Here is a 15,124-nt window from a genome sequence, read left to right on the forward strand (position 1 = left end):
CGGGTAGATTCTCATGTTACACGCCTAGTGAGGAGTGCTACGTTGCCCATGCCCTCCAGGTCCTCTTTGAAAGAGGTTCCAGATTGCAAGGTGCAAATATATCTAAAATCCAATATTCCCTTGCTGGAGGGGCTTCCAGGCCGGCTATGGCCGTGTGCTGGGGGGCCAGAGCCATGGAACACTGAGTAGGTAACTGGATCTCTGCACACTGACTCTCCAGCAGAGCAGGTGGATAGTGGCAAATTCTCAGAGACTTTGCCACGTTCATAATGAGACGGTCTTACATATAGCCTACTCCTTTCCAGAATCTCCTCGGCAGCAGTAGCGGCTTGCCGCTCCCTGTGGTTGCGCTCTTGGAAAGCGGATGCAGATTCCATTTGGAATGCTTTGCCTTTTACGGGACAAGTCCTGTTTGGCCCTCGTCTGGACGCAATTGTGGCCCTGCAGGCAGCAGCTATGTCTGCGTGTCTGCCATCGGCTACAGTCCCATCAGGGTCTGGGACTTTGTCTTTTTGGCCCTGTGAGGCCAGGGTAAGTCTAAAATACAGCTTTCCAAGACAGTCAGTAGCCAGGAAATCTGCTCAGCCATAAGAACAGGCTTAGAGTACAAGACGTCCTACTCCCAAGTTGGACTATAAGCCTTCAGCCTCACGGGACGGGCCTCCTCTCGGGAGCCCCCAGAGTTGGAGGCCGGCTTCTCCAGTTCGCCCAGTGCTGGTGTCTGACCACCACGGACACTGGGGTAAGAGAAGTATTTTCTTGAAGGTATGTCCTCTCTTCCCGGTAAAAGCCTCCCAGACGGTTTTTCGTTACAGGTCTTCTGTCAATTCAGGACAAGGCCCTGTAATTTTTGAGGGTGTTACACTCTATGCTCCAGGCAGGAGTTATAGTACCTATTCCGTTGCCCCAAAGGGGAACGAGGTATTACTCCATCCTCTTTCTGGTACAGACACCCAATGGGGCTTACCAGGACATTCTCAACCTCGAATCCTTCAACAAATTCTTAAGGGTTCCTCGGTTCGGGAGAGGGACCCTGCATTCCATCATTCAATGGAGCCTGGGAATTTTGTGGTGTCGTTGGATATATTCAGGGTGACTACCTGAATATCCCTCTTATCTTAGCACACCAGTGTTTTCCTCAGGTTTGCAGTGGTCGATAAGCGTTTCCAGTTTCTGGCATTGCCCCTTGGTCTGGCCTCCGCGCCTCACGGTTTACCAGGTTCATGGTCGTTATGGCGGCCCACCTGCGGATGCAGGGGGTCCGCTTGTTACCCTATCCGAGTGACCTCCTGTTGTTACCACGGTCTCCAGAGATACTTCAGTGCCATATGCAACGGACATTATCTGTGTTGCTACGTTAGGGCTGACTGATAAACTGGAAATGGTCCTCTCTGATTCTTCACAGAGGATGCTCCATATCCCAACATCTGAGGATCTTTGTGATTGAGGAAAAGATCTCTGCAGGCAACTGCGTACCTTTGCCTGTAATGCAGAGTCGCCGAGTGTCTATTCACTTGGCAATGTGGTTCCTGGGTTCCAGGATGTCGCTGTTCGACATGGTGGAGTACCCAGCTTCACTCTAAAGAACTTTATCCTATGGGGCAACCCATCCCATCCTGAGAGGATCAAGTCAATAGGCTTTCCCCGGAGGTTTGTCTCTCTCTGGCCTGGTGGCTGCAGAAAGCTCACCTAAACAAGGGGCACCCCCTTTGGGATTGCGGACAGGGTCCTTCTGACGACGGACGCCAATATCCGTGGCTGGGAAGCAGTGACGGGTCCACACTTGTTCCAGGGCAGGTGGACACCAGTAGTTTTTGCGCTTCCCATAAACATCTGAGAACTCTGAGCAGTATTCAAGGTTCTCCAGCATGCAGGACAGGTCCTCCACGGAAATACCGTGCAGGTACAGTCTGACAACGCCATCATGATGGCTTATGTAAGCCACCTAGGAGGTTCCCGAAGTCAGGCGACACTAACAGTGGTGTCCCGAATTCTGGCTTGGGTGGAAGGCTATATCCCTGCCGTCATCGGCAGTGTTCATTCAGGAATCCTCAGATGGAAAGCAGGCTTTCTCAGCCGTCAAGACGTGCATTCAGGGAAATGTCCTCTTTATCAGGAGGTGTTCAATCTTCTGGTGAAAAAGTGGAGCCTTTCAGAGATGAGACTCTTCTGATAGACGTAGGTAGGTCCAGTGGACCTTCCAAGTTGTGTACCTCGTCCCTCCGTTATCCCTTCTTCCTCCAGTAATAGCAAGAAGGAGGCACGCTCCTGCTGATAGCTCCAGCGTAGGCCAGATGGCACTATTACTCAGATCTTCGGAGCCTCTCAGTTAACACTCTGAAGCTGTTGCCTCTACACCCGGACCTGTTGTCTCAGGATCCTGGCTGATACCCAGACCTGGGTTGTCTGTCCTTGACGGTGTGGCGGTGGAGACTGCCCTCTTAAGGTCTAGGAGTTTTTCCAACTCTATAGTTAACAGGGGCTCTGTCCATGCTAAGAGCTCGGAAGTTTTTATCTGCAAGAATTACCATTAGGTATGGTATACTTTCTTTCAGGTGTCGCCCTAGAGGCTAGGCTCCTCGGGTATTCCGGATATCCACAGGTTGGCTTTCCTACAGGTGGGCTTAGATAACGGTCTTCGCCTTGCTTACCTGAAGGTGCAGGTTTCTGCCCTGTTAGTATGGTTTCAGTGTAGGATTGCTACTCTTCCTGATGTCCGCACCTTTGTGCAGGGTGTACGTTATATTCAGCATCCCTTTGTTCCACCTGTGGCTCCTTGGGATTTGGCTGTGGTCCTTAGGGCTCTCTGAGGACCGCCATTTGATCCACTGGGCTCAGTGGATTTCAAATGGCTTACGGCTAGGACTGTATTCCTTCTGGCTCTTAATTTGGCCAGTAGGATCTCAGAATGGGAGGCTCTGTCATGTAGACCTCCCTTTTTCTCATCTTTCCTAGGAACAGGGCAGTGCTTGCCTTTACTTCCCCAGTCCTGTCTGCTGGTGAGGCCTATTTGGCTGTGGTACGGGCGCTAAGAATTTAAGTTGACCGTACCAGTCCATTTAGGAAATCAGACTCTCGGTTTTGTCCTTTCTCATTTCCATAAAAAGGGTTGGCCTGCCACTACGCTAACTTTGGCAGGATGGATTCACAGGTCTTCCTGTTCCATCCTCTATTAAAGCTCTTCCACTAGGTCTGTGGGTCCTTCGTGGGCAGCTCGACGTGGCGCCTCAGCGGTGATTGGCAGCCACGTTGGTCATCTGTCCATATTTTTGTAAGGTATTATGCTTTTGATACCTTCGCCTCTCAGGATGCTTCCTTTCGGCGGCGGATTCTCCTTACAGCACAGGAGCGTCCCCACCCTTAAAGGATACTGCTTTGGGACATCCCCAAGGTATCCTGTGGATACCCTATGGACCCTGAAGTAGAAAATATGAGATATGGTAAGAACTTACCCTTGTTATCTCTATTTCTACGAAGTCCATAGGGTTCCACAGGACTCCCGCCCTGTCGTACCTGTACTGCAGATGGGCTTTGATCTGGTCACCGGTTTCTCCGTCTCCTTCTGGTGAGAATGTGATTCTTGTGTGTTCCAGACTATCTGCTCTCTCTTTTTTGCTCCTGCTCCGGCCTATGGCTTGTTACGAAACTGAGTGGCCTGAGGCTCGGGGGCGGGTTATAGGAGCGGGACCCCAGTGCATCCTGGGAGGCTGAAAATTTAACTCTGTGGTGCCTGGATGTCTGCCGCCATCGCCTATACCCCAAGGTATCCTGTGGAACCCTATGGACTTCGTAGAAAGAGAGATAACAAGGGTAAGTTCTTACCATATCTCATATTATCTTATGCCGGGCATACATTGCCAGATAAAATGCCTGTCAGACCAATAGACATTTTATCTGGCAGCCTGCAGGTATCGCGGGCATATACTGTAAGATATCTCAGTGTATTGGCCTCCGACATCTGAGCTTCCCCCCGGGGTAGAGAACGTTTCCCCGTTCCTTCCATGGGAAGGAAAACAGAAAATGTCTGTCTGTTGGCCGCGGCTGGGCACACACTGCCCGGTGCAGCCGACATTTTACCTTGCACATATCGCATCGGATGGGCATGCTGGACGATCCGGCATGCCCGACCGATCGACATTTAACCCTCGGTCATCCACACACGCACTGCATTAATCGGGGGCATCCACGGATATCTTCCGGATCGGCCCATTAATTGTGTATTCCCAGCATTAGCTGCTATCTGAGTGGAGATTAACTCTTCCCTTCTGTAAGGACTGTTCTGCGTGTCATTCCAATTATTTCTCTGAATGGGGAACTAAAGAGTTATATATAACAGTACTTTATTGCTCAAATCATTAGTAAATGTATAATTCATACAGTAGCATAAAAAAACCCTAATTTTTGCATAGAGTTTCATTGAATTTTACCAATACTTACTTTTTCCAGCATAATACTTTTCTGTATGCTACTGGTAATACCAAATGAACTATCTGTATCAAAGGAGTACGCTTGCTGTTTGTGGGCGGCCCACTGACAACATTGCTGATGTCAGTGGGAAGATTCCAGCTCGATCAGAGCAGGAAGCTCCCTGGGACTTACGAGTGCCCAGACCCAATCTTAGGGTCTGGTCGTGAGCTGCGATGGTCTTGACCATCGCGACCATCACCCATGTCAGTCGCTAGAGCTGTGGGTGTTAACCCACAGCTTAACGATCGACAAGGAGGCGGTCGTTCAGGATGCAAGCGTTCGCCCTGATTCAGTGTGACCGCTTGCAACTAATGACCGCCTCTGAATGAGGTCCTATGTCTTTGGAGCTCTAAGTGGCTAGAAAAAAGCTAATAGGAGAGCAGTTGCAAGTTGGGTATAATGCGAGATGTCCATGGCTTACATAAACAGACCTTTTTTTTTTTTAACTGTTTTTATTCTCCCAAAAGTAAATGTGTTTTTATTTGATGACATTTGTTTTAAAGTGGTTTTTTTTTTTTTTTTTTTAAGTACATAATGTTTTCTTAGAATAATGTAGTAGGCCCCAGTGTAGTTCTTAACATACAATTTACACGATACTCATTTATAATCTTGTGGTTCAACAGAAAAAAAGGCTGTGCCAGAAAGTAAAATGTAACTTACTTTAAATAACCAATATTTTTCCTCCACATTGCGGGATATCTTCTCCCCCGAGTACACTGGTGGTTATTATGAATAACATCATTTCCAGTGCTGAGGCATATTTAGACATTCGTGTGGCATCATCACAGCAGTCTGTGTAACAGTCCCTGTCCTCGGAGGGAGAGAGAGAAAACTTTCTGTTGTATGGTTTTAAAAACTTTGTGCATACTGAAGAATAAATAAAGAATGCAGGCCATCTTTTACAGTGAGGCCGGGATTATATATTTCCATCTTGGACTGTGTTCTTAGTGGTTTGTATGGCATCTATTTATAGTTGTGAATATAATATAAAATGTATTCATAGTACTGCCCACTAACATGACCTGATATAGCCTATACTGTACCCTACATATTTATTTAATTGTTACCTCTTAGTTTTAGTATTTGTACTGCAACAGAGCAGAGCCAAAGAGAAAATAGAAAACATTTGTATAGAATGTCTGTTGTGCAAATATTGAATAAAATGATATGTGAAATGTCTTCTGTCTTACTAGTGATAGTGGCCATTTTACCAGTATAATAATAGGCTTATTTTGCAGCCTTGTTATGGTGTAGGGTGAAACTTCGAAGTATGATGCCTCCATGGAAATCAAATATTTAAATGATGAGTAATAGAATTGGGGGCTGCAGCTTGTCTGTAGTCATCAGAGTACACCTTATTTTTCAAATTTACATATCAAAAGATAAACAATCAGCTAGTCATCACTGAGTACTACATAGCTCCCAACTGTCCTTGTGGGATGAAGTTTCAATTCCGGCTGTCGGGATGCCGGCGCCAGAATCCTGACACTGGTCAGAATCCTGGCACCGGCATCCCGGCCGCCATCATCTCGATGTTAAGTAGTGGAGTTAGGGGGAGGATTGGGATACTTACCAACAGGTGTCAGTATCCTAACAATTTAGGGATGCCGGTGTCAAGATTCTGAACGCCGGGATCCCGAGCGCCGGCATCACGTACCCAACCTGTCCCGATTAATGGGCCTTGTCCCATCTTCCTGATCAGGACAGCATGACTCATGCTGTGGGAAAGTTGGATTCTCCATTGCTAGTTGCTGTGCAGAGGCGCACCTATGAACAAGTGTTTGGAGGGTAGTATGGGGCAGCCAAAAGTCTTAAAAGCTTCTGGCCTCTTTAGGGACTTTAACAGATCAGAAGTGGAAATTGTATCTTTTTCATCAGTCCCCCATAGTGCACAAACTCAATTATGAAGTTCAGTCCGGCAACATCCAAGGCTGATTATAACCAGAGCAGGTACAACCTTACAATACAGAGAAGATACGTACAAATCATGGACAAATCAAACCGTTACAGATATCACAAAGAATGGACAGTGTGCAAATGGAGGGGAGAGGGAAGCAAGAGGAGTTGGTAAGACATGGGCAGATAGAATAAGTGGTAGGAGATATATCAGGTGGAGGTGAGATAGGCATTAGTGAAGAGATGGATTTTGAGTGTCCGATTGAAGGTTGCGGGATAGTCGGGTCAGGCAGGGTGGGGAGTTCCACAGGTAGGGAGCAGTGCAGGTGAAGTCTAGATCGCCCATCATTTTAGCAGTCTGAGGGCATTCCAGAAGAATATGAATTCCCTCCTCTCACCTGCTGATTATTCAAATGGTGGTACTTTTTTTTTTTTTTAGTCTTACCATGAACTGAGTGCAGATCTCATATGGTTAATTCACAGACCGATTTATATAAAATGTTTTCTCACTGATTGTATGTTTTACACCTTTTCTTACTAGGAGGAGCATGAAGAGGAAGGCTGTTTTCACATGTCCTTTTACTGGGGACTGTAGGATAACCAAAGATAACAGACGGCATTGCCAGTCTTGTCGGCTGAAGCGTTGTGTTGATATTGGCATGATGAAAGAGTGTAAGTAAATACGTGCGATTTACGTTAAAATTATTTTGTAGTATTTGGTATTTAAATACACTTTGTAGACAAGTGATTGGACACCCCCACGGTTCAGCTGGTTTGGCATGGGTCCACTAGTTGTAATGTATGGTCACATTAAGGACCTCATTCAGAGTCGGTCGTTGCGGCCGCACGGTCGTAAGGTAAAAGGGGCCGGATATGCAAATGAAGCGCTTGCAAGTTGCATCGTTAAGATGGGATCGTTAGCTGGACGAGCGAGGGGAGGATGCGGCCATAAGACTACAAAAAACGCCCCCTTCTCGTTCCCATTACACGTCATCTCCGGGCATATAAGGATTAATCGAGACCATCGGGAACCATCGGAACTGGTCGTTGACCATACCCTCTCTTAAGCACTACGATCAAGTCAGTGTAAAAACCTCCCATGTCACATGTGCCATGACACTACTTAGTTAATTATGCACTCCCGTAAAACGCCGTTTGCATAGTCAGGCACGCCTGCGTTCGGATCTCCACTCTTCTGTTCACAAGCACCTTCCCCTGTTACCACCCACAAACGCCCCATCCTGTCACTCAAACTAACGACCTGGCCAAGTTGAAGGAGAGAGCAATTTCTGATCGTAATAGCTAGTTTGCGCACGCGCATTGCGAATTTTACGCATTCGCAGTTTAGCGAACATCGGTGGCGTACGACCGTGCGGCCGCAACGACCGACTCTGAATGAGGTCCTAACTCTGAGAAGTGTAGATATGTTCTCGATAACTCTTTGCTCCCTACATTGTGGCAGTTCTATGAAAACAACAAATGTTTTATCTTGACGACAATGCCACCTGTCATGTTTCCAGGGCGATGCTCTACTGGTATACAGAAAATTTTGTAACCTGGATGGACTGACCAGCTCAGAGTATTAACCCCATTGTGAACCTCTGGGATGAATTGCAGCGACAGGTGCGTTCTAGGCCGACTCGACCTTCTTGAGTGTCACAGTTGGTCACTGTAGTTAAGGTGGAATGGCAAAACATACCGCCTGCTGTCCAGGAACTTGTGGACAGTTTGTCAAGAAGGGTGTCTGCAGTAATTACTGCACCAGCTGGACCTACAATATACTGACGTCAATAAAATCTGGCTGATCTATATGCTGTCAGTGTCCAATCACTTTTGTCTACATAGTGTAGTACTGTATTAAAAAGATGGATCTTAAACGTAACAAACTGAACTTGTTACTGTTGCTAAAATGTGTCATCAAATAAAAAGGAAAAAATATATATATGTCTATCGATCTATATATATTATATCTGTATCTATGTATGATTATATCCACAAATAATGCACTTGTGTTCCATTCTGAATGCTGGGGTGCTACTCCTGGTAAATCACTGAAGATGAAATTCAGACTACTGCATATATTATTCCTATTAAGGACAGCACTTACCAGTTGTATTGGTAAAAAAAAAATCACGGTTTTATGAACAGCATTGCATACAGGTTTTGACTTTGCAGTCATATTTAAGACTTCGGCAAGACAACAAACAGCACCATCTTAGTCATAGCCAGAGCCATAAGCAGTTTGTGTAACAAAGCAAAAGTCAGGTCCGATACGAGTATCCTTCACCATGCATCGTGATGCTTTATCTACCACTTTATACCAATGCCTTTCTGACCAAATAGCATCCTAAGTACCTATGCAAACTGAGGGCCTTATTCAGCAGTGCGCACTGAACGCAGATTCCCGATGGTTGGGAATAATGCATGCAGGAGACATGACGCCACCTTCTGCATTACCATAATTGTAAGGACTGAATTGCAAAGCTGCTCGCATGCAGCTATGCAATTCCGTTCTGTGCTGAATCAGGCCCTGAGATGCAAAATTGTGGGAAAACGGCACAGGAATTGCACCAGGCATCTCGCACCATATGGCTCAAAAAGGATAGTTATATGAGGACACATCTGTGAGCGAGTTAATTTGTAAACTCCCCTATAAAAGAACCAAAGTTATTAAAGAATACTAATCTAACCAAGCTAAAAATAGATATAAGGTATTTCCCTTTGCCAAATAGTCATGTTTAAAAGGTACTGTAGTGATTATGATGATCAACTGTGGTCAATTATTAATTTAAGTGAAACTACAAATTAAGCTTGTATTTATGAACAAACAACTGTGTAAAGAACCATTTTACTGATCTTTGCCACATGCCCTGCTTTTTTTAAATCTTTTTTTTATACACTTTTTACCTACCTAGATTAAATATATAGTAAAATAACAAATATATATATATATATATATAGCTGCGATTGTACTTGTTGTACCTTGGAAGGTTGGTGTGACAGGCTGCTGGCTTGAGAAAGGTCCGGTTGTGACCGAAACGTCGCTATTATGCTGCCATGACCTTTTGCTTATATGCTGCCATAAACATGGCATAAATCAGGTGAATTGCTATGTCTTCCTGGTGAGTGCCTCCTTTTGAACTTTTGTTATTGCCTACTATCTGAACAAAAGGATTGGATTGGTTGGAGTGCACTCCAATGTTGAATTTATATGGATGTGAGTGCAGGATATAGCGTTCACTCCATTGAAGTCCAGTGCCGAATGAATCTAGATACGTTAAAACAAAGAAAACCATTGTTTTTCTTATATAAAATTCTCAATTAAACAATTTCCATCCAAGATGGCCAATTTCAAGATGGTCGCCATACTGGTGACATACCCTAAAAGGTTTTTCCCATATCATATGTGTCGACACTGGATTAATATTTAAGGGTATTTCCATACTTATGGACCACCCTGTATATATATTTATATTGTATTAGCTAATTTTGGATACATTTGATTTTAGCATTGAACAGCCTAATTGTTTTTCTGGAGGAGGGTGTCACACACACAGACATACATGTTCTTCTCAGTGTGGGCTAGGGGTGAGGGTTGGGCTGGCTGGGGAGGACATAAAGTTTTTTATATTATTCCATTTCCATCCTGTCATTTTATATACAGTATTCCATTTCCATCCATGATGATGATGATAAAGTTGTGCTTGTATGACTTATAGTTATATATATCTATCCTGGATATGGGGGCCATGATGGAGCTGGCTGGGGCCTGGGGACCAAGAAAGTTTTTTTTTGTTTGTTTTTTTTCTCCTGTGGGGCTGGGGGCCTATTTTCATTGATCAACTTAATCCCAGTATTGAGATTTTTTTCAGTCCCGAATCCCGGGATTTAAGAAAATGCGGCAGGATTGGTTTCCGTAACCCATACGGAGCACGTGAGGAATAGAAAATTGCAGAGTGCTGTCCTCAGAGATGGAGAGAGAGGGAGGTTTGTCAGAATTGTGCTCATTCTCTCAACCAGCACTCCTGGTTATATGTGGGAGTGCTGCGTCTTTGCCATTCTAAAATGGCTAAACATTCAATAGTGTGGAGTACTCTGGAATAGGAAGGAAGAATCTAATAGTGTGCCTTGAGGACCGAGGTTGGGAATCACTAACAGTCCTGGTTTTAGTGATATCCATGATTGTGCACAGATGGTTAAATCAAAATAACTGAGGCACTAATTGTCACTTTTGCTGAAGTATGGCTATCCCAAATACCCAGACTGTTAGTGTGCATGGAGGACCATGGTTGGGAACCCCTGCTCTAATAGATCTGGTGCAATGTGATACCATAATTAGATATTTTATGTACTTTGGAAAGTGTCAACATTTTATAATTATTGTTAATTATATAGGAAAAAGCTGATCCCTGGTGCAGAAATGTTATATAAATACTCTATTAATTATACGATTATTATATGATGTTTTTTTTCTTCAGTTATTCTAACAGATGCAGAGGTTCAGAGGAAGAGGGATATGATAATGAAACGTAAAGAAGAAGAAGCACTGAAAGAGTCTCAAAGACCCAAATTAACAGATGAGCAACAAAAAATTGTTGACGTTTTATTGGAAGCACATCGTAAAACCTTCGACCCAACCTACTCAGATTTTACTCAGTTCAGGGTAATGATATTAATTATTGTGGTATATTTATTCATTCTGTGCTTGTGTTGTGCAATGCATGTTTGGGAAAACCTGTATGAAAACGCATAACGTGAAAATTAATTATCAAATTGCTCAATGACCCGCAGTCCTAAAGGCCCCCATAAACGGTGCGATTTGTATAAGATCCTGTCTCGCATACGATTTCCCTTGAAAATGCCTTGACATTCTGTACGATTTGTGTAAAGAAAAGGAACGATTGTACAAACGACCATAAGATTGAATGTATCTTAAATGATAGCAAATCGTTTGATATATCATATGCAGCAAATAACCACACAATTCATCTCCTCCTCCAATGGAGGAGGGGAGTGGCCAGGGACATCGTACATCAGCAAAAGTGTGAACGATGTGTCACATCTTACACGATCTGTCTAAATATTTCTGCAAAACCATTTGATCTACGGTGACTATACACAACGCCGGGGACGCGCATCGTAATTGTGTATGAAAACACCACTTTTTATACAATTGGTCATTACGATCCATCGAAAACGGCCATATCCTGTAAAAAATCGTGCCATGTATGGGGGCCTGAAGGCATCAAAAAAATTAGTAATAATGATTTACAAATCACCAGAAAATCAATTGTGTGATATGAATTTAGAAAAAAATTGGGCGGCATTTACTTCTAATGAAAATAACACCATTGTTTTTATACCATCCCAGATTACTGATGATGTTTTTTTCTGACTCTGCTAAGTTGTGATCATAAGCAGTCCTATGAATGAGTCACACCCATGTACGGACACTGACATTGTGCCAGCTTGGTTGTTTTCTGTCTTAACAAACACACTTTCAGGAACCTCATTTGAACACTGATTACCTTTCCTATCAGTTAAAGAATGTAATGAAGGACAAAATCACATTTAACTTGAGATGATTAAAAAGATGAATTCCTGTGGTGGAATGACTAATCTTAGTTTATGTCATAAAATACGCCCAATAGATTACACCACCTTGTGCCTATGGAGTTCTTCCTGCAGCCTTTTACCATATTATTTACATAAATGGATGTAACTAATAACATTCGTCATCAGTATAAGCTGTGGGGGTTTTTTCTATGTGGAGCACGTACTGTAGGTATATAAACTAGATCTGCAAACCCCACACCCAGATCTGTTCTTAGTCATTAAAGTTCAGGACATACAGTTTGGTGGATTTAGTCATTGCATAATCCTGACTGTCTGTAGTATGATGATCTTTAAATAACAATATGTGTTTTACACAATAACATACCCACTCTAAAATGGGGACTTTTAATATCTTTGTAACTTACAATAGAGTGTAGCTTATTATATAATTGTATCCTTAAGGCTAAATATAGAAAATATGCTAAATTCAAAAATTTCACTTTCTAATGAAAATGGACTTGCTGTCACACTACTACAGTCAAAACAACACAAGTTAATGGGAAACTGGGAGTTGCAAGAGTTGGCACCAGGCCTGAAGTTCTGTTGGCTGACATCCAACTCTATAGGAGACACTACATGAGTAACCTGATGTGCTGACACTCCAGGCCATGCTAACAAGGAAATGCCATGCTCACATCATTTTATTTCTCTAAACATTTGAAAAAAGTAGATGATCTTTGTAGTCGAAGTAATGAATGAAGGGCCTGATTCAGAAACTGACGCAATGCCGATATTTTCGCAGAAAAAGCGTTTTTTGCACACACAGCGATTCCATTGCTATTACTCTCATACACAGGAACCACTCGCAAACAGAGTGACAGGTAGTCAGCATTTGGGGGTGGTAACGGGTGGGAGGTAATCTGGTTAGAAAAATGCTGGTGTGTCTGACCATTTAAATGACCATTTCATGGGCGTGCATAAATTAGCCATTGCAATTGCCTTCGGAGTATAAGAGCTCTCTGCACGTCTTGTGAGCTGCAGTGTTTACGGCAGATTAGACATGACTTACATGTTGTGTGACTGCCTGATGTGCGTCGACAGTACCGATGCTTACGCCCTATGGATAGAGAAGGTGACAGTGGGCGACCCTATACTCCGTTATGCTTTGAAAGGCATTAGCATATTTTAGCAACTGTGATCTGTGAGAGTATGCAGTTGCATTTGTATAACCGTAAAATCTCTGAATCAGGCTCTTAAGTCCTTAGGTCCTTGCACGTCCCTACATTTTATACCACAATATGATCTCCTGACATCCTATAACTACTCCCATTTCCAGATGGTACAAGCTTCATTTGATCAGAGTATCTGAATATTCCCACCAGAACTGTGACTATTGGGACTGTGGCCATTTACCACTCTATTACCGCTTCCACGCAGACAATAACCCCAAAACCCTGGCATTTGATGCACAGGGTTTCTTTGCCAATCCCAGTGTGTACCCCCCTTCACACAGAAAAGCAAAGCATTTGGACCCAGTAATTTGAGGATCAACCCGGGTCGATATTCCCAGGATTACTACTCTGGTTGACCTTTTCACACAGAAAAAGGACCTGTGTTGATCAGCAAATCACTGCGTCCAAATGCTTGACCCGGGAATTTTGCTATTCTGGGGGGTATTATACAGTTTTCCAGTTTCACCTTCATGTTATCCCTGTGCCATTTCATTAGATCAATTTAGAACTAGAACCCTTAAATGTCCAGTATTAATGGAGTTATATGGGCTATGCTTGGATCTCTGTCAGTAACTTCCTTTTGTAAAGACTATTTTAGTAAATTTCCTGGAAGCTGGGAAGTATTAACTGTGTAGTATCTTTATTGCTTATCTAGATACTGTTTTTTTATGTTTGTTTGTTTTTACTTTATCTATGTAATTGTGCTTAGTAATGTAGTTGTTTTTTTTTTTTTTTACTTAATACAAATTGTGGAATATTTTTTATTTATCTGGAGCATGTTTACATTTTAATTTATTATATTTTTATTTTTTTTGCACAGCCACCAGTCAGAGAAAATGTGAATAGAAGAATCACAAGATCCTCATCTGCTCAAACACAGAGCTATTCTTCCGACTCTGATGCTTTCAACTCCTCTCCAGGTACAGATATGATTGTAAAAATCTGCTGACTTTGGGAAAGTAAATGTATATTACGTAGCATGCTATACACCGAGATGAGCAACCATTGTATTCTTCTGAAGTCACTGTGATGAGCAGTTCTAAACAGTTTATTGAGGATCGGAAGTTCGTGGGCACTGGGTAAATGACAGACTAAATTTGTAAATGTCATTTATGTGTTGGTGATGCAAATACCTGAAAAATCCCTTCATCCTCTGCTAAATGTAATGGCCAGTTTGCCTGTTGGTCATTAGTATACACTTAGTTTGACAAAGTAGCAATGCCGATATTTACGTTGTTTATGGAGTTTGATCAATTATCAGTAATCTGCACATACATATGTGTCCTCTTACAGCCTTGACGATCGCGCTACAAACGTGTGCACGCATCGCACCATGCGATTACCCACAGCAACATACGCTATGGTACGCTATGGCGCTCACTCTGACCGCACCATGCGCTCACGGGTGCACGTCCCGCACCATGCGTGATGCGATTTGCCCAGCAAAGATGCAAGAGGACACAGCTGTACGTATGAGATGTAGAGCACATGTGGCAAGTTTCATTTTAGTTATCACTCACAGAGAGGATTATTTGTAAATTGATTGACATGCAGGGGCCGTTTGTAGGCGGCAACGGGGAGGTGGTGTCTCAAATGTAGGTGTGTCTCTGCCTGTGACTGCGATCCCATAGACTGTGAAAATGGCTCCAGCATCTCAGTTCCTGCGACCATTCTGCGCGACCATTGGGTTACTCAGAAGTCCGATAATGACTGATCTGCGACTGAGCTGCATCTTTGTACGCAGTCGATTTGGATTTGCAAAGCTGCTGGTGGGTGTCTCTGTACAAATCCCGGCAGCTGCAACATTCGCATATTTTCACACCGCCGCTGCGCACAAATTGGCAGCTGTGATAGAATTAGAATACTGTGATATTACAGGTATCGCTGGTCTCTGGTGGTGCAGGGGCTGTCAGAAAGCTGCCTGCAGAGCATCCTACACAACACAGCTCCTTGTTGACTAAAGAAGCAAGTGC

The 15,124-nt window shown here is 43.5% G+C and overlaps 1 protein-coding gene across 1 annotated transcript in view; it reads left to right on the forward strand.

Annotated features, from left to right (window-relative positions):
• The window catches only part of VDR (vitamin D receptor), a 165,700-nt gene that overhangs the window by 127,420 nt on the left and 23,156 nt on the right, over window positions 1–15,124 (forward strand). Inside the window, exons 3-5 of the mRNA XM_088466400.1 lie at window positions 6,905–7,035; window positions 10,842–11,026; window positions 13,972–14,071. Of these exons, the coding sequence (XP_088322526.1) occupies window positions 6,905–7,035; window positions 10,842–11,026; window positions 13,972–14,071 (416 nt within the window). The remainder of the gene's footprint in view (window positions 1–6,904; window positions 7,036–10,841; window positions 11,027–13,971; window positions 14,072–15,124) is intronic.

Source organism: Taudactylus pleione, unplaced genomic scaffold (assembly GCF_031769625.1).
Source record: "Taudactylus pleione unplaced genomic scaffold, aTauple2 ptg000065l, whole genome shotgun sequence".
Lineage (NCBI taxonomy): Eukaryota > Metazoa > Chordata > Amphibia > Anura > Myobatrachidae > Taudactylus > Taudactylus pleione.